Source organism: Vanellus vanellus, assembly GCF_965231255.1.
Source record: "Vanellus vanellus genome assembly, chromosome: Z".
NCBI lineage: Eukaryota > Metazoa > Chordata > Aves > Charadriiformes > Charadriidae > Vanellus > Vanellus vanellus.
The window spans coordinates 22,255,685-22,274,650 of record NC_138908.1 but is presented as its reverse complement, the minus strand read 5'-3'; the positions used below and the strand labels follow the sequence as shown (position 1 = coordinate 22,274,650).

Below are 18,966 nucleotides of genomic sequence, written 5' to 3'. Positions count from 1 at the left end.
TTATTTTTTCCATCCATCTTAGGTAACAGTAACATATGCTACTTATGTAATGATATTTAACATTTCTCTGTTGGATTTATTAGTTTTCCATAAATAGTCCACAAATACTCTTAATAGAAAAATCATGAACATTTTGACCCCTGTAGAAGCAATCCAGACAGCTTATTTGCACTTCTTACTTTTGGTTGGGTTCAGAACTGCTACTGATGTGAGTCTGTCTGTATGAAATCCAGACGTTTGCCATTGTGTTTTGCACTTTCATGAAGTGGTTTCTGTGAAAAGAACATTTTTGCTGCCGGTCGTAAATATTTGGGGGATGTCAACAGGCACGTTAGAAAAAAGACAAAGAGTGACACGCACTTTTCAAGCTGCCTTTCTGATACTCAACCTGTCAAGGCAGGCGAAATTTCTTCCATTGACTTCGTCAGATTGGGAGTCAGCACTGCTGTTCCTTCCAAGTGCTGTTGTGGTTTTCTTTTTTTAATTTCTTTTAAACAGGAGGAAGTGAGAAGGAATAAAAAGACGTGTCTATTATTATCACTGTATTAACAGATAAAAAGCTACCAGTACCTACCATCTAACTAAGACTAAAAAGGCACTTAGTAACAGAATGGCCTGATACTGTGGGAGAGCTCTAATAGCTGGTTAGATCAATCAGCGTCTCAGCACAGTCTTGACAAGTTTCTGATTTAATGGGCTGAGCCTGCTTCCAGCTGTTATTAGTCTAAAAGTTTTTAAGGTTTGACAAGACTAAACTTAGCTTGGATTGCCATTGTAGTGCAGGCCAGGGATTTCTTCATGATTATGGTAAAAGCAGGCCATTTTCTTCCCTATGAAAAGGGTCATCTTTTCAAGCGTTTTTTTAGTTCTTTCCTTGACTTGTTCAAGAAAGAAAAACCAAAGAGGCTGTCAGTGGAGGCAAGATAAACTGAAATGAAGCTGCTAAGTGTGAATTAATGTGCCAGCGGTCAAGCTTAATGCTATACTTGATTTTTTCTAATTTATCACTTTTTATGAGGAGCGTGTCTTAGATGTCAAGATGTCGATGTGTGATAACTGTGCACAGATGTTTTACCAGTTAAGTGAAACATCATCAAATACGAACATAGTTCTGAAGGAAAGCAGTACTGAAAATCATGATGCTGGTAGTGAAACCAGAAGAAAAGGACTGCTGTTTGATAAAGAATCTGGAATACTGCTTTGGCAACCCAAGCTGCTGCAGCATTGTCAGCTGAGAAATATATTTATTTCTTCCTAAGATGAATGGTAAAACTCCCACTCAGTTTGGCTTGGGAAGGAATCAAACCATGCTATTTTTGCACAAATCTAATCATTCAGCTATTTTTGGTTTAAATTAGAGTAGTCTCAGGACTTATACACACTGGTTGGTGAGAACTAGATAGTGGTGTTTCATAGGATGAGGATTGCCTGGTGAGTAGCGTGTTCCAGCTGCAGCACCGCCTGACTGCTAGCACATTCCTTATTAGAAAACGAGAGAAAAGTGATAAATAATACTTATGCCTGTGTGACTTCAGCCAAGGGTTTTCCTACCTCGGGGGAATACACAATTTTTCTAAATGACCCTTTATTCTGCTGCTGTGTGAGGCTGGATGCGATCCAGAAAAACAACCTGTTTATAGCCGCAGCTTTACCACAATTAAATACTAGCTCTTATCTTCCAGTGACTCACTGTGTTTCTTGTGCAAGTTTTTTATTGGCTGAGAATAGTGGGCTTTAAATATTCAAATACTTTTGTAGTGATTCAAATTTTAAAAAATCAAAATCTTTATAAAAAAAAAAAAAAACAAAACCTTTATCAAACTGAAGATTAATGGGGAAAAGCTTATGTTTTGGAATTTGGTTGGTAATGACTGAATTTTGCTTTGTGTGGAACTTGTCACTGAAAAGAAATCTTTGTTTATTTTTCTTTACTTCCTGAGCTTTTGGGTTTCTGAGCTGTTCATGGTACAGTATTTTCCTGTCAGATTTCAGAACTCTCAGATACAGATTGAATGGTTAGTTCAGGAAAAATGCAGTTGAATTCAGGTGTGTTACATCCAAGCTTTCTTTCACAGTCCAGCTGGAAGGAGGAGATGTTTGTAGTGGCTGATGATGACTGACAGCGAGCGAGACAGGTCTGCTCCAGCTGTTTGCGTGAATGGATTTTCTCCTCACTATAATGTCCATTGCAATTGGCTCTTCTGGGGATAGTCCCAATAGCAAACTGAAAAATAGTGATGGGAATGACTTTCTCAGGCTTTCTGATGACTTGAGTGAGACACATTAGAGGTGCACTGATGGTAAAACATGGGAAATTTAAAATTCTGCTGTGTTCGTTTTACTGCTCCCTGCATGAATGGAGAAGTTCAGTGTTTAGTCAAGTCAAAAAGACAATGAGTAGATTCCTTTCTCCCTCCTCAAAACAAAGCAATTTCAATGCCTCCAGTGCACATTTTCAGCCATTCCCATGGCTTTACAAATAAGACATAGCAATTCCTACTTTTTTAAGAAATTCTCCTGTTTTGATATAGATGTGATAATTTTCTGTCTGAAGGTGGACACAGGGTAGTGAAAGAATCCCCTGGCTTTGCTCGTTCAGGCTTGAATCCCAAGCAATGGTTGTGCCTAATGACATAGCAGAGCACTTGGAAGCGTATGCTGGCACTACTGTAATCTTATGAAAGTCAGAAGGATGTAGGCATGTACCAGAATTACTGACCACAGAGATTCAAAAGTCATGAGTGAGGTTGCAAAAAAAAGCAAGACAAAATCCTTCTGTAAATCTGGCATAGAAATGATGGGATTATCAGGACAGTGATGACCTCCCCCTTTCTCTCCGCCCCCCCCCCCCCCCCCAAATTACTTACAGCTCTATTTTACTTACAGCTTTTTAACTTAAGAAATCACTACCTTAAACTTTCTCTGTACAGTTGTGAGAGAAAAAGAGGGGTTTGGTGTTGTTGAACGGTGAAATTAGGTTGTAATTTGCATGCCTTGCCATGCTTGAGCAGTTAAGCCCATAGAGAGGGTACAAAGTATCCTTTGTTTCTTGGTCACAGTAAAGGATTGATGATGATTTTTAAATTAAGTGGGCACCATTTGGCTGCTGAACTATAACCTTAAAATCACAACCAGGTAAAATATTCAGAGTAGAATAATAGAAAAAGTAGTAGAAAATAGTAGAAACCAAGAGCACTGAGCTAACAAGATAACATTTGAACAGGTCCTTGAAGTGTGCTACTAAATATGGATGCAGATGGCTTTAATGAATTTTTCATCTAGGGGACCTTACTAATTAAGATCCATGTCTCCAATGAAACTTGAAAAACTACTGTTGTGCTTTTTCAAACTTAACCCTATGTCACCTTTGTTAAATGATCTATGTGTAGATTGGCTTCTGTGTTTTCTGGCATGGGTAAAGGAGGATAAATAGATAAAGACTCCGTTATCTTTTCTCTGTATTTTTCAAGTTTTCAAAACCTCAAGAGAGGTTTTGGCATTCTTTATGTGAAAATGGTGTTTATTTCAGGAACTTACTGAGTTGCATTTGAGTGTTCTGTTTTCTGCCATATCAAGATTTCTATAATTATCACCATGTAGGGCTGAAATTTTTGTATGTAAATGTTTGGACAAAATGTAGAAAAAAATCAGAAGCATTGCATTGCATTTTCATCTTCATAGGAAAACTGTTTTCTGTCTGAAGTGACCAAATTACAAACGCAAAGAGGGGCATTAAAGAAATGTGTTATAAATATTTATGTAAGCATTTATTGTTATTTAACTGAGTTGCTAGCCTTAGAATATGTATTGTGGCTTTAGCGCCCTTATGTGAAGCTCATCCAAAGCCTATGGGGTCATATCACTTACATGGTACTCTGTGAGACTTGCATGATACATAGGGCTTCTTCTTGGCTCCTGGATGGGATGAATATGTCTCTCTCCCTGCATCCATATATTTCACAGCCGTTATTTGCTAAGTTGGTTAAGTGGAGACTAAAACGCATAACATTTAGTGCAGACTGGAGAAGAAGCAATGTCAGAATCTCTTTTTGTTATGCAGGGCTCTGTGGTCATGAGTTAAACCAAGTTTGCTCTTGTTTTTCTTGCTACTCTTGTTGCTGTTGTGTTTATCATTATTTGTGTCACTGTCATATTTAGGAGCTCCAAATGTGGGCTGTTACTGCATCGTTCTACGTGCAGCAGAAAAAAGGTTTGAAAGCTTGCGTAGATGATGTGGGAAAGGCAACACTGGCACCAGGAGAGAGAACAGCACAGGCAAAATGTGGAATAGACTTGTTTGAAGTGATTGCTGTAGTCCGGTAGTCAAAGAGTTTTTAGATTGTTGTAACGATCAGGGCATAGGTGGGAATTCGCAGAAGGTATTTGGCAGATATTTATAGTTAATATCATGCAAATGAGAGAATAGGGAATTTCCTGAGAGTGTCTTTGTGCTCACTCTGCATTCCTGCCCTGTCATGGAGACTGCAGTCCAGAAAGGAAGAAAACTGAAGCAATTATTTCAGTTGTGGAAAGCAGGTTGCTTACGGATTTGTGAACTAATTCTCTAATGGCCCTCTGTGACCCACTGTGATACGCAGGTTTAGGAACTGGTTAAAATGATACCCTTGAGGACCCAACAGCATAGCTAGCTAACCTGAGGCTTCACAGCAGCCGCAGGGGTCATTGCAACCTTGAGGCTGCAGTGGCTGCCACCGATAGTCTCTGTTGCAGAGCTACCCTGTCCAAGGAGCAAAATTCCACCTATGTTAGGCTGTTCTTCCGCCACAGAGTGAGTGGTGACAACAAGTTTTAGCCCTAAAACGTGATCTTATGGCTTCCCAGTTGATTAGTTGTATGTGTCATGTGAAGACTAGACACTTGTTTTTTTTTTTTTGAAGGAGAAAATGAACATAGTCCACTAGAATATTAAAACTAAGGCAACAAATGGCACATCAGGAAATCACGCTTAATAGCTGACTTAACACAAAAGGAGGGTTTTACTATATTTAAGGTGAAGATCTCCTCTCTTGTGGATGAAGGGAAGGCAGTGGGTGTAGCTTTTCTGGATTTTAATAAAGCTTCAGATGCTGTCCCTCACAGCATCCTTTTGGACAACTTTTCTAACTGTGGAACAGTGGGTTCACAGTGTGCTGGGTGAAGAGCTGGCTGAAGGGCAGAGCTCAAAGGGTTGCAGTGAATGGGGCTACATCTGGCTGGCAACCTGTCAGCAGCGGTGTTCCTCAGGACTTAATTCTAGGTCCAGTTCTCTTCAATGTATTTATCAATGATCTGGATTCAGGATTTGAACACACCATTAACAAGTTCGCTGATGATACCAAACTGGGAGATGCTGTTGACTCTCTTGAGGGACAGGAGGCCTTGCTGAGAGATCTAGATAGATTGGAGCATTGTGTTATCATTAATGGGATGAAATCTAACAAGTCAAAATGCTGGATTCTGCGCTTAGGATGGAGTAATGCCAGGCACAAGCATAAATTGGGAGAGGAGTGGCTGTGGAGCAGCCCTGCAGAAAGGGATCTGGGGGTGCAGGTTGACAGCAGGCTCAACAGGAGTCAGCAGTGTGCCCTGGCAACCAAGAGGGCAAAACCCTTCCTGGGGTGCATCAAACACAGCACAGCCAGCCTGTCAAAAGAGGGGATTATCCCAGTGTATAGTGTTGACATAGCCTCACCTTAAGTATTGTCTGCAGTTCTGGGCCCCACAATGTAAGAAGGATGAATGTAAGAAGGTGTATGAAAGTGTCCAGAGGAGAGCAACAAAGCTGGTGGAGGAGTGGCTGAAGACTCTGGGTTTGTCTAGTTTGGAGAAAAGGAGTCTGAGGGGCGACCTCACTGCTCTCTACAGCTTCCTGAGGAGGGGAAGGGGAGAGAGAGGTGCTGATCTCTTCTCCCTGAGATCCAGTGATAGGAGATGTGGGAATGGTTCAAAGCTGTGCCAGGGGAGGACTGAACATTAGGAAGCATTTCTTTATTGAGAGGGTGGTCAAACATTGGAGCAGGCTTCCTAGAGAAGTGGTTGATGCCTCAATCCTGTCAGTGTTTGAGAGGCATTTGGACAGTGCCCTTAGCAACATGCTTTGGCTTTTGATCAGCCCTGAAGGGGTCAGGTAGTTGGACTCAACAGTCGTTCTAGGTCCCTTCCAACTGAAATAGTCTATTTTATTCTGTCTTTTGGTGACAAGAAATACAATGCATACTTTTCTATTTGTCTTGATCATGTTGAAACAGAGGGAAGATGTTAGGTTGTCTAAGTCAGCATTTACATGATAGTTCACGTTTTGATTTCTGATCACAGACTTACATTTAGGCCAAGGAGATGGAGATGCGTTCTGCTGTCTGCTTGCCCACGCATCCTTTTCTGACTTTCATATTTACCTCAGACTGCAGCAACTACAGTAGACTGGTGTGTTATGCCACTGCAGAGGATTAACAGGACTTGTACCTCTGATTAAGAGATTCTATTAAGACCAAGAGGTTTCTGCTATTTTAATAATAACAGAATACTGAATTATAAACCATCTTGATTACCTCTACTACTGGTGTTATTGTTGTACCTTCTGTTTCTTTACTGCGGATGTCATTGTATTTCAGTTTTATTTAATTCCTTATAGGTGCTTTTAAAAAGGAAAGAACTATGGAATACAAGAATGGTTGTAATACTAGTTAATGAGATTTCTTTGTGAAAACACAAAAGTTTAAAAAAAGTTTTCATGATAAAGAAATAATTTTCTTTTTCTTTTCAGGTACCATGATCAACAGGATGTTACTAGTAACTTCCTTGGAGCAATGTGGTTGATTTCAATAACTTTTCTATCCATTGGATATGGCGACATGGTACCTAATACATACTGTGGGAAAGGAGTCTGTTTACTCACTGGAATTATGGTGAGTGTTTCTGAATTTTTTCATTGGATATGAAATTAAGTTTGCTGCAATTAATCCCAAAACTTATCATAGTCATACAGAAGTATTTATTTGCTGGCTTGTAGAATATATATATATATATATATATACTTAGTTGTACCATTCCCATCGTCTTTTGTTCCTGGTAATGGAGTGGAGAGTTTTCTTCTTTAGGTAAAATTTAGCAGCTGTGTAATGAAATACAGAGAAACAAATTCCACCCTGACGTAATTAGCAGCTTCAAAATCTCAATAGAGTCTTTCATTAAATTTTAAGGTATTATATCATCTTGATTACCTTTGGACATGTGTAATTGGACCAGTACTAATAATGAATTTACAGTTCTGACTTTGTTTCTTAAAATTAAGTTACTCACAAAGAAAGAAGCATGATGGTGGCTAATCTCCTAAAGCATTTTGCTTGAGCATAGTTTTCTACATTATTTCTTATAAATCTAAAAACATACTATCCATAGCATTCCATTGCTTTAGGTGGATTTATGTAATGCAATTTTCACTGTGAGAGTTTTTGTTACTATTGATACAATAGTGCAGTTGTTAGTCCATGCATATTCAGTATGTATTTATTAACTGTACTTAATGTCTGGTTTTAATTTTTCTGTATTGCACCATTTGCTCAAAGTTAGGCAGGGAGTAAGGTGATGTACTATAGTGTCTGGGAAATTTATGCATATCTACAGTAAATTAGAAGTAAAAAAGCTCCAGACTCTGCCACTTTTATTTATATCAACTCCTGTGTAGATGTCCCTGTGAATGAGAAGGGCAGAATAATCATCATGTATACTGTATATAACGGTAAGATACATACTTGTTTCTGAATTTTTGCCATTGATCATAAGTAATGCAGCTCCAGTATCTACCTTCTGTTAAAACTGGTATTTTGGGATTATGGCTGAAAACAAGATGCCCCTTTTAAACAAGGTTTTTGGTAAAATTTTCATTTATAAGAGTGTCTTTTGTCTCCAAAGAGTAAAATAGATCAATGCATTTTTGTAATGTTTAAGATTTTTTTCCAAATGCCTTTAAAAAAACAAAAACAAAAACAAAAACCCAACCATCTGACAGGTTTCAGGTCATTGGTGTTTACTGAGAAAGACTTCAGTACATTTTCGCAGTGATGACAAATGTGTATCTCCTTAAATACAGGGTTTGCAATGTAGTTGGAAGGTACAGGCTGAAAGCAGAGGAATGACTCAGAAGGCTTTTTTAAAGGCTGTTGGCTAAGCTCAAATCTGCCATCTTCTGGGGTATTTGGCTTTGCTCCTCTTTCTGAGCTGGATTTTGATGCCAGAGAGAATAAAACGTGGTCGTAAGTTCATTAGGAAAAAACGAGGACATACAGTATATATTGCCACAGAGATGTGCAGAATGGGGACAGAACCCTGTTATAAAGCATTCCTTTGTCCCAGGCACTGTGTAGAAATAAGAAGCAAATACTTGAAGATGCAGGTATCAGCTCATTTTGTTCACTCGAATTGTTCAGCACTTTTCAGCGTCTCATTATGAAAAAAACTTACAGAATTCTAGGACCTTCAGAGCCCCGCAGAAGTGCAATGAGAACAGTAGTATTGATACTTATCATCTATGGGCTTCACACTGCTATTGCATTTATGCCAGTGCAAATGACAGCGGCATCTGGACTGTTATTTTGAATAGCCGTGGGTAGGCTTATGATTTTATTTTGATGAAAACATGGTAAAAATAAAATCAGAAAAACAGACTCTAGATTATTGCAAATGTTATTCTATACGCCTGCGAACGAACCACACAGAAGCTGAAATTATAAGATATATTTGTCATTTTGCTTATGACAGCACCATTCGAATTCAGATGTAAAATTATTTATAGCGCTTGCTTCCATTGCTTTGGTGAAAAACTAGAGTACTGATTAATATGTACCATTTGCACACATGGTGTTTCTTTTTCACAACTAAAACAAGATTCCATTGAGAATTAGACTTGTAAAATGTATGGATGAGATTCACCTTCACATCTTTGATTGGTTTTTATGATTAAAAATTCTGCAGCTGCTTTGGAAGCATAAAGGCTCCAATCAGAATCTCATGGTAATGAGTTTGGGATGAATACCTGCAGAGACAGAAAGTGTTCTTAACCAAAAAACAAGCTGGTAGCTAGTGTGTAATGATAGGTAAAACAATACTGAAAGCCTGACCCCTAATTACATTTTTAAGGACATCCGCAGTATGGCTTTGGCTAATGTCATCTTTGAGAAAAAAATTATGGAGCAATGGGAGAAAGTCAGATGTTGAAATTGCTCTTTTCTTTCTTTTTTTTTTTTTTTTTTTTTTTTTTGTTAATAAAGGATCTGAAAGATACAAAGCATGAAACTGTGTGCATAATAAGGAACCATGTTCCAGCCTAACCTGCAATACCAAAAAGCTTATAGGTCTTGAATGTAATTCCTTAAAACCAACTACTCTTCTGAAATTTATACAGTAACTAATTAATGTTTGTTGTGGAAAAGATAAGATCCCCAAAAGAACAGACTTACTTATTTTCATTTCTATAGGAGTTGTTGATGATGGTCTAATTAAAAAATACACCAGGATAATTATTGAATGAATCTAGCAAATGTATGTGATTTTAAGAGGGAAAATGTAATTTCCTAGCATCTGAAGTATCAAACGCATTGTTGGATTAGTGTGATCAATACCAAATACCACTGAGTTGTTGCTTTTGGATAAAATCCCTGTTAAAAAGGAAGGGAGGATAAATAGAAATATTTGTGAATACAAGAGTAGTTACACAGACCACTGAAGAGTTAATACTGGGTTTGCAAAACTGGTGGGCTATGGAGGGCTCCTCCAGTGTCTTGACCCCAGTGAAAGGAAAGCCCAGGTGCCCCGGCTGTCCTCTCACTTCTGCCTCAGGAATTGCTTTCTGTGTGATGGGAATCGGTCTGCTCCAGCCTGGGAGGTAGACTTTATGCAGTCTGCTGATGGTACCAAGTTGTGCTGGCTATTGAAACTGCAGCTATTGCTGTCTTGAGGCACTGGTTCAAGTGGCATCTTTTAAATTCTGCAAATGCACACATCAGGAAAATAGGAAAATCTTTACACGTTATTCAGGTTATACCAAAAGGAGAAAAGCTTTGAGAATCGCTAAGAGTAGGCCAGCAAAGAAGTCTGATTAATGTATTAGAAAAATTTAAAAAATAAACAAAAACCAACCTGTGAACAAAGAAGGTAAATACTGAAAAAATAGGTACTGTCGTATTAAAAATTTACTTTTTGATCTTGCAAAGCACTTAAATATGTGAAGGTTTAATGAAAATATTGACACAGCATGACATAGAGTTGGTGGTGCAGGTTAATTCAGACACACTTTACAGACAGGCAAGTGAAACTGAACTGAGTACCTCAGCTTGATTACCTATCAGTGTTTTTCCAACGAGATTTCACTAGCAGTAGTAGACTATGGGCCAGGTGAACTATAAATTGGATAGCAAGTGTGTCCTCTGCCCTCTGTTTACATTAGGTAGGTCTGCAAAAGCATGATGGATGGATGGAAATCTGAGTGCTGTCACTGTTACCAGAACAGGCTATAGAGGAGATAGGGAGACCTATGGCATCTTCACCATGCCATGCAGCTCGTTAGAGTTTTGTCTGCCCACTGAAGATGCCATCCATGCTTGTCAGTGCACACCCAAGCAGATGTCTCATCCTGGTCAGCAGGGTGGGCTCAGCTACAGGTGGAGCACTTTGTGCTGGTGCTAAGTGGAACTGCTTAAAGAGGCAGCAGTTCCACCTCCTTAATGGCTTTTTGGAATTAGTGCATTGGAGTGGTTTGCAGATTTTCCTTGCTTTATGAGGAGTATAATGAGGTTAAAAATTTAAAGAAGGGATGTAGAAATTGGTAGAAGTAAAAGGAAGGGGCAATTGTGAGAAGATACGGGAAGAGGCATAATTATGGACTGTGAGATGGATAATTTTTACAGATCTTTGTAAGCTTTTGTACCTATGCAAGATAAAATAATGGCAATCCATTTTTCTGACTCCAAATACAAGGATCTGTTGCAAGGTTTGAGGACTCTTTTCCTTTTATATCCAGCGTTATGTAGTGAGCTAGCACACTTATTGTATGATGCAAAGTTAAGGATGGAGAATCTTCCTGCAGAGCCGACTGCTAGTGGTTAGAAGCAGACAGGCAGAACTAGTAGGTCAAACTTATGTTGGTACATTAGAATGGATGAGTTGCAATCCTGTCACAGGATGCACAGGGTGGTTGGCTATAGCTTGCATGAAGATTGCTTTAAATGAAGTGTCTGTTATTTCAGAGTGTCTACCTCCCTGATGCTGAAAGTGCAGCTTAAATGCTTCTCTTACTGACATGAACTCCGAACACATCTTAAAGCCTATGAAAGAACTAAATAAATTAGGAAAGTTTTCTTAAATTTATATCATAGAGGTGGATAAGATTGGATCTTTCTTTTGGAAAATTTTTAAGTAGCAGCTTTTAATTACAGGATTTGAACAGCACTCATGTAGGTGAGGAATTCTTACATAGAGTAGTCGCAGTGCAGTCAGTGTGTACAGTCTGGCCTTAGGGATACTAGTTTTTACTGGTTCTAAATTGTGAATCAAAAATGAATCTGATCTGATTTTAAAGCTTTTCATGCTGCAGCTTTTAATGTCCTTGTGGAAGTCTGCGTTTAGTTCAAAAGAATCACAATTCCTTTCCTATGCATCATGAAAAAAGAGACAAGGATGAGATGCTTCTGAGAACAGGGGACTCTTCGTCTAAGATTAAATTGTGGTGTTTGTGCACACATTTTTATCTCAGGCTCAGCCTGGTCTTACCAACAAATACAGAGAACTATCTACAAGAGGAACATGGCACCTAGAGTAGTATCGTTTTTAACGGTATGATTTTTGTCGGTAGCAAAATCTGAACTGTAACATCTTTGATAGTTAGTAATTACTAGATTGTAAGAAAAAGAGAAAGAAGTAGATTCTAACTGCATAGTTGATATTGGCTGCAGATCTTCCGGGAGGATTCCTGCAAAAGAGAAAAAAGAAGGTAAACATCAGATTTGACCAGTGAAATATGAAAATTATTTATAGAAATGTCTATGGATAATGTACAAAAAGGTAATCAATTATTTTGCATAATAACGCCTAAAACATTGTGGGACTTTTTATGAAAACTTTTTTTTACATTGTTTAATTCTGTAATGAGTTGCAGAAATATGTGTTTATGAAACACAGAAATGTATTTTGAATTACAGTCAAAGAGCTGAAAAAGTATGATTAAAACTAATATCCTGCTTTGTGGGTAGATAGGTGTGGTTGAACTGATAGAAGCAACTCAATTTTCTGTAATAATAGTAAAAGGACAATAGATTGTATTGCTATTTAAATGTGTAGTTGAACATTCTGCACATTGATTGAGAATCTATAATATTTTTATCATTTCTAGTATCTAGTAGGAAAAGGTCAGAGCAATGTGATGAATAGATTTGTGGATGAGAAGTCTACTAGAGGAAATTCAAAAATCTAGAACACAGCTCAGTTTTTACTTTCTGGAGACTACAGAAAAATATGAAAAGTTTTCCATGCAAATTGGTAGCATCTCAGGTCCATGTCTCAGTTATATGGTAGAATTTAATTCAGTTGGTTGTGTTTAATTCAATAATAAATATAAGTGATGTCAGGATTCAGAACAGATTGTGTCTATTCCTTCTAACATGACACAGCCTAACCTGGACAGTGTGTCAAGAGGAAATGTAAAGTGGAGAAGACAGTTAATGATACTTGAATTATTAGCGTTGAAGCTATTAAAAGTTGGGCTGCTCGGAAATTCTTCAGCTCCTTTACTATTGTTGTTCCAGCACACCAGATTGCCAGAATGGAAACTTTTTTTAAGGAATGAATATAGTTTGGGGTTTTTTTATGGCTACAGCTTGTTGGGATGAAATTTCTAAATGAAGTAAAGAAAAATTAATTACTGAAATTGAATTGAGAAGCTCCACAGAGTGATCCCTGAAGCAGTGGTGGTTAGGCCAGTAATCTGAAATGGGAGAGGACAGCAGTCTCTACCTCCATTTGAGTAAACAAAATTTCCTGGAAGGTGTAACCCACTTTTAGAATTAGAAAAACTAAGGAAAAAACTTCCCTCAGAAGGTCTTCAGTTTGTACCAGTAGAGCAGGGAAGGTCTTGAAGTGTCAGAGGACACGGGAACTGCTTCCCTCTTAGGTATAGCAAGGAGTTATGGATGCATTTCATTAAGTTCAAAGGCAGTCAGTTACTGGCTGGAATGAACAACAATTGTCCCGTGATATTTTTGTTTACATAGATATGACTGGAGCTGACAATCGTTACAGCAAAACTTCTGCTTTGTTTTGAAAAAAGGTAATTTGCTTTGGTTTCATCTGCAATAACATCAGATTTAATAAAGCAATTTTAGTGTATTTTTACAGGTATTCTCATGAAACTTTTGTATTTACAACACAGGTGTTGGACAAGAGCATCATCGGTAGCTGTCATCCTGAATTATTAAAGTAATGTTTCCCACCAGCGTTGTAGACTGTTGAGCCTGCTCATTTAGTGAAATTAGATTTCACCTCCTTGCTCAGCAAAAAGGGTTTTTTTGCACATCAGCAGAAACTGTCTTGATCTCCAGGGGGCTTTTAGCTGTTAACACCATTGAAGGTTTCCCAGGAGCCCCGCCACCCGGGTGCATTCAATACTTGGGCTTCTCTGAGTTAACACTACTATCATTTATAGTTTCCCCTGTAGGAGAAATTGTGCTCATTTTATAAATCATCATTTCCTGTGCTGTCTCAGAAGCCTTTCCCAGTACCTAACTTGCATTCCTCAAGAAAAGGTGTTTACTTCCCCCCCGCTACCACTACCCATTACTGTGTCTGAGAGTATTTAATCAATTTCATATTTGTATATGACAGTTAATGCTCTTCATAATTTTTATTTTTGCAACATTGCTATAAACCTTACGGACTAATTAGAAGTAAAGGAATCTGCTCATCCACTGTTGTATAGATTAGAAGTTTGAATGTTGCAATAAAATTCTAGCTGTGGTGCAGACAAATTCCACTGAAGACAATAGTAGCCAGGCAAATATTGAACCCATGAAAGTATAAATAATGCAAAACTGGTTTAGGTCACCTTTTTGGCTGAAATGCCATAGTTGTTGTCCTATTACTCATCCTATTTTGTTTCAGTGTTGCATGGTTACACATCTCTCCCAGTAAACAATGACAAATGCAAACTCACATTTCTACAACACCGTTTCCCTGGTCTCTGTCTTGTGGATGGATTCCTCCCTCAACTTTTTCATTGCTTGTTTTGGAGAGGTTTTTTTGTACTTCAAGCAAAATTTAAATAAACAAACCAAACAAACATTTTCCCCTTCCGTGGTGGTCCTGTAAGTCCAACTTCTACAGAGCCAGATGAACAGAGTACCTGTGTAAATACTTACAGGATTTTCATTTTATGCAGAGCAGCAGAAGGAATGTTGTGCCTTTTCTGGTGCAGAGCTAAATTTCCCACCAGAACCATATGTCTGCAAAGCGGACCTTCTCTCTCCCTCAGTGGATCCCAAGGGAAATGAGCAAGAAATGTGGCAACTGCCTTCTTTCAGCTACAGGCAAGTATAGCAGGACATTTTTATGACAACTACAGCACTAAAGACTTCACTTCACTTCCAGTCCAGTAAACCAAAGCTGCCAGGAGACTTTCAGCTGAGACATTGATACACAGTGTTGATTCCTTCCTCACCAATAGCACCCTCCAGGCATATGTATGACCTCCAGGCAGTTGCAGAAAATCCCTGTTGTCTTGCAAAGGTATTTTGGAACCTTACCAAAGAAAGAACCAAGTGGAATTGCCAGAGGCATTTACTTAGAGGAGTACAGGGTTCTCTGCTGACCAAATGCTGTTTTCAGTGTGGCTTAGCAGGCAGCGCTAACCGCTAACCGTTCTTTGCCTTAGATAACCCTTTAGTTGAAGAGTTACAAGCACCTTTCTTTGTTTATTGCTAAAACTGGGCCCTTACCAGAAAGTTAGATGTAAATGTTAGACTGAAGTTTTGCCAATCACTGTTTTGCATGAGTGTGAACCCTCTGTCTTAGCACTTGTGAGCAGTGGCAAAGGCATGGTCTTGATCCAAACTTCATAGCCTCACTGTCATTGGATACTTCGGGCAGCACCAGCTTTTTCCCTGTAGCTGCCATGTCTATGTCTAGTGTGGCTTACCATAATGTAAGATCCTCTCTGGTAACTTTAAGCTGGTCAGCTTTAGTCTGGTGGTTCTGATAGCAGCAGAAAGCTCAGAGTGGGCTGCATCAGTGAAGGGCAGAGGACTGTGATTAGACTGCTAAAGGCATCTCTGCTCGTATATAATAAGTACATTGATACATAGTCTCAGTAAACCGGAGCAGGATCTGAAGGAGAAAAAAGGAGAAAAAAGGCAAAGTCGGGTCTAGTATTATGATGTGTGCAGTATAATTGTTTAATACAGACCTACCATCCTTATTTATTGCTATTTATATTCCTGTAGCACTTAAGGACTCTAACACCTGATCCTATTGATACCAAAACTATATAAAGACAGTAGAAATATATAGTCCAAATTCCTGAACAATTTACCATCTCGATACAGCAAAGAGAGTGAGGAACAATGAAGCATTATGTAGGATCAGAAGAAGTGATCTTGGCACACCAGAATCTTAAATACCTTCACTGGTTTTGCCAGGCTCTGTAGTAAGTACTATCCTACAAAAGAAGAGGAGGAATTTGAAAGAAAACTCTGTATTAGATTTGTACGTGTTTCCAGGGAGCTTTTCCTAAGTCAAGAGATGATGCAAAGGATTTTGTCTGAAAGGGCTTATTAGAGCTCAAATCCATTGCTTCCATACTGTTGATGTGAAAGAGCCTAGAATCATAAAATATTGCAGCTGAGGGCAAGTATGCTGGATGTGATGCCACAGAGAAGGCAATAGATGGACACAGAGCAGAATAACATAGTAAAAATGGCAGCAAAGAAACCATTGCAGCAATCTCTGAAATGGCTAAGAAAGAGCCAGGATCTAAGGAGAAGGATCTGGGGGTCCTAGTAGACAGTAAATTGTCCATGACCCAGCAATGTGCCCTTCTTGCCAAAAAGGCCAATGGAATCCTGGGCTGCATAGGGAAGAGTGTGGCCAGTAGGTCGAGGGAGGTCATTCTTCCCCTTTACTCTGCACTGGTGAGGCCACGACTGGAATACTATGTCCAGTTTTGGGCTCCCCAGTTCAAAAGGGAGAGGGAACTGCTGGAGCGAGTCCAGCGAAGGGCAACTAAGATGATTAAGGGCTTGGAGCATCTGCCTTATGAGGAAAGGCTGAGAGAGCTGGGACTCTTTAGCCTGGAGAAGAGAAGGCTGAGGGGAGACCTTATTATGGCGTACAAGTATCTAAAGGGTGGGTTGAAGGAGGATGGAGCCAGGCTCTTTTCAATGGTTCCCAGTGACAGGACGAGGGGCAATGGGCACAAGTTAGAACATAGGAATTTCCATTCAAATACACAGAAAAACTTCTTTATGGTGAGGGCGACAGAGCACTGGCACAGGCTGCCCAGGGAGGTTGTGGAGTGCCCTTCCCTGGAGATTTTCAAGACCCGCCTGGATGCAGTCCTGAGTAATGTGCTCTGGGCAATCCTGCTTTGGCAGGGGAGTTGGACTAGATGATCTCTAGGGGTCCCTTCCAACTTGAAACTCCGTGATTCTGTGAAAGAGATAATTTGCTTTGTTAAAGCAGATGAAAGGAAGCTTGCAATAATTCAGAACTAAGTGCCCAGAGGAGAGACTGTACGGACAGATAGGGAAGGTTGCAGTCTATGATGCCTAAAGGTAAAGTGAAAGATAACACCAAGCAATAGTTATTTTATTCTGAAGGGCATGTTTAAGCATTTTGTTCAGTTGCTAAATTCAAACTGTAACTTAAAATGCAATGAATTTCACCTTTCTTTTCTTGCTGTTTTCAAATAGTGTGGGCTTCATGTCAAAAAGCCCATGCCAGTTGACATTTAATTTTTTTCCCTCAGCTCAGTCTGTTCTTCTATTCTTTTTTCTAAGGAGCATCAGTCATCATTCAGTCCTGTGTAACTGAGAAAATAATTAGCCTACTAGTGTTTAACAAGTGCCTAGGTATATATGTGAGTCAAATATCCACATAGACTTAATTTCTGTCAGGGCAACTTACTTTGGATTCTAGGCATCAAAGAGGATACTGAAGGAGGGCTTTCATGGACTATTGCTTACCTGCATGAGCATTTGAACTTAAGGAATTGTTCTTTTCCTGAACAATGAAGCATGATTAGAGTTAAAGAGATGAAGAATGTCCTAAAGTTCTTTGCAGATACATCAAAATGCTTTTATACAGGATAGTAACTAAACAGATTGACAGTCAAGGCGAGTTCTGCCCAGTGTAAATGGCTGTAAACATTATGCTTCAAGATAGTCCTGCTCACAAATGCAAGTTTTACATCACCATCAGAGATTTGATGCCACTGTGCAGTCCAGTGTTTGTTGCTTGGCCCAACTGAAAGACTGAGGATGTGTCATATGTTTGTTTTCAGACTTCTTGCTTTTACTGAAGAATAATACGCACCATTTCATATCAAGCAACAAATAGCGTACATTCAGGATGAGGTTCATGTGCTTCATCTTCAGATCCTTGCAAACAGAAAATAGGCGTTGCTTAGCTCATCGGCACAGTCCTGGTCTTGTCATTTTAGAGAAGCGCATTTTTAAATCTTTGATCTTTAAGGGGTTCTCCTGGTTTAGTAGATTAGTTTGTTCAGCTTGTACATGCTTTCCGGAAAACAGAAAATTTCAGGTAGATCAGCTTTTAAAACTGGTGGTTGATGGCAAACTCTTGATTATAGAGCACTTGCAAGTAATGGATGGTTAATTCTGTTATTACCTGTTTCCATTAAATGGAGCAAATGATTAATATAGTCAAACTTTAACTTTGGCTTGCCCAAGTTGCTTACACTGTATGTGTTGTAATGATTTGTGCCCAGGTTTTTCAACAGCTGTGTCTAAATTGTCAATGCAGTTTGTAACTGTTAAATGCTTCATTTCATGTGAACACATATAAAACTTTTCTGCATAGAAGAAGAATTCTGCAGTTTTGAGAAACTGTGAAAGCTGAATTTTCTGTTTTTCAAATTGATTGAAATCACTGAAAACCTGAATTAATTAATTTTTTTGGCATTTCTTCCCTTTCTTCTGAAATAGTCTTAAGTCAGACGCTCTGGTAGAGCGTGTCCTGACTAGTTTTCTCAGAAGGCTCAGTGCATTTCTGAAGTGCTCAGCCTTAAGCTGCATTGGCTCTCTTACAGAATCATAGAATCGTCTAGGTTGGAAGGGGGCTTTAAGATTATTGAGTCCAACCATTAACTTAACACTGCCAAAACCAGCAATAAACCATGCCCCTAAGCACGACGTCTACCCGTCCTTTAAATACCTCCAGGGTCTTCTTCCTTTCTAACTCTCGGTAGGATCTGGAAAAGCAAAGGAGTGTATAGTCCCGTTTTGGCTCATCTCATGGAAAGAGTAAGACTTCAAGTAAATTTCTGTGAAAGTCTATGGACACAGGGTTGGAGAACAGAGGCAGAGGGAACATCAAAGCTAGAAAACTTAGTATTGAGGACAGGAGAGAAGCAGGAAATGCAGCAAAATTACAAGGCACTCATTAAGGGAATGTTGAGAGCTGTTGGGGATAGAAGCTTTGCTAGGTGAGAAATAATTGCAGAGAATTAGGGGTTTGTGAGGGAGCAGATGGATTTCTTGGAACAATCTACCAGAGGAATGGGGAATTAATTAGTTAATTGGAGACTTTCATGAAATTCACTGGGTGCCTCAGTAAGAGAGGAGAAAAGCAGATTCATTTTTTTGAGGACACTATGTGAATAAGGGTTTCTGATGAGTTAGTTTATTTTGTACTCGCTATGTGTTTATTAATGTAATTTGTATTTTGGAAGCTAGATTCAGAGATTTC

General features: G+C 39.0%; 1 protein-coding gene across 1 annotated transcript in view; it reads left to right on the top strand.

Annotated features, from left to right (window-relative positions):
- KCNN2 (potassium calcium-activated channel subfamily N member 2) overlaps window positions 1-18,966 on the top strand; it is a gene marked incomplete at its 5' end in the record, with an annotated part of 73,846 nt that overhangs the window by 43,361 nt on the left and 11,519 nt on the right. The window contains one exon of the mRNA XM_082497479.1: window positions 6,764-6,905. Coding sequence (XP_082353605.1) covers window positions 6,764-6,905 — 142 coding nt within the window. The remainder of the gene's footprint in view (window positions 1-6,763; window positions 6,906-18,966) is intronic.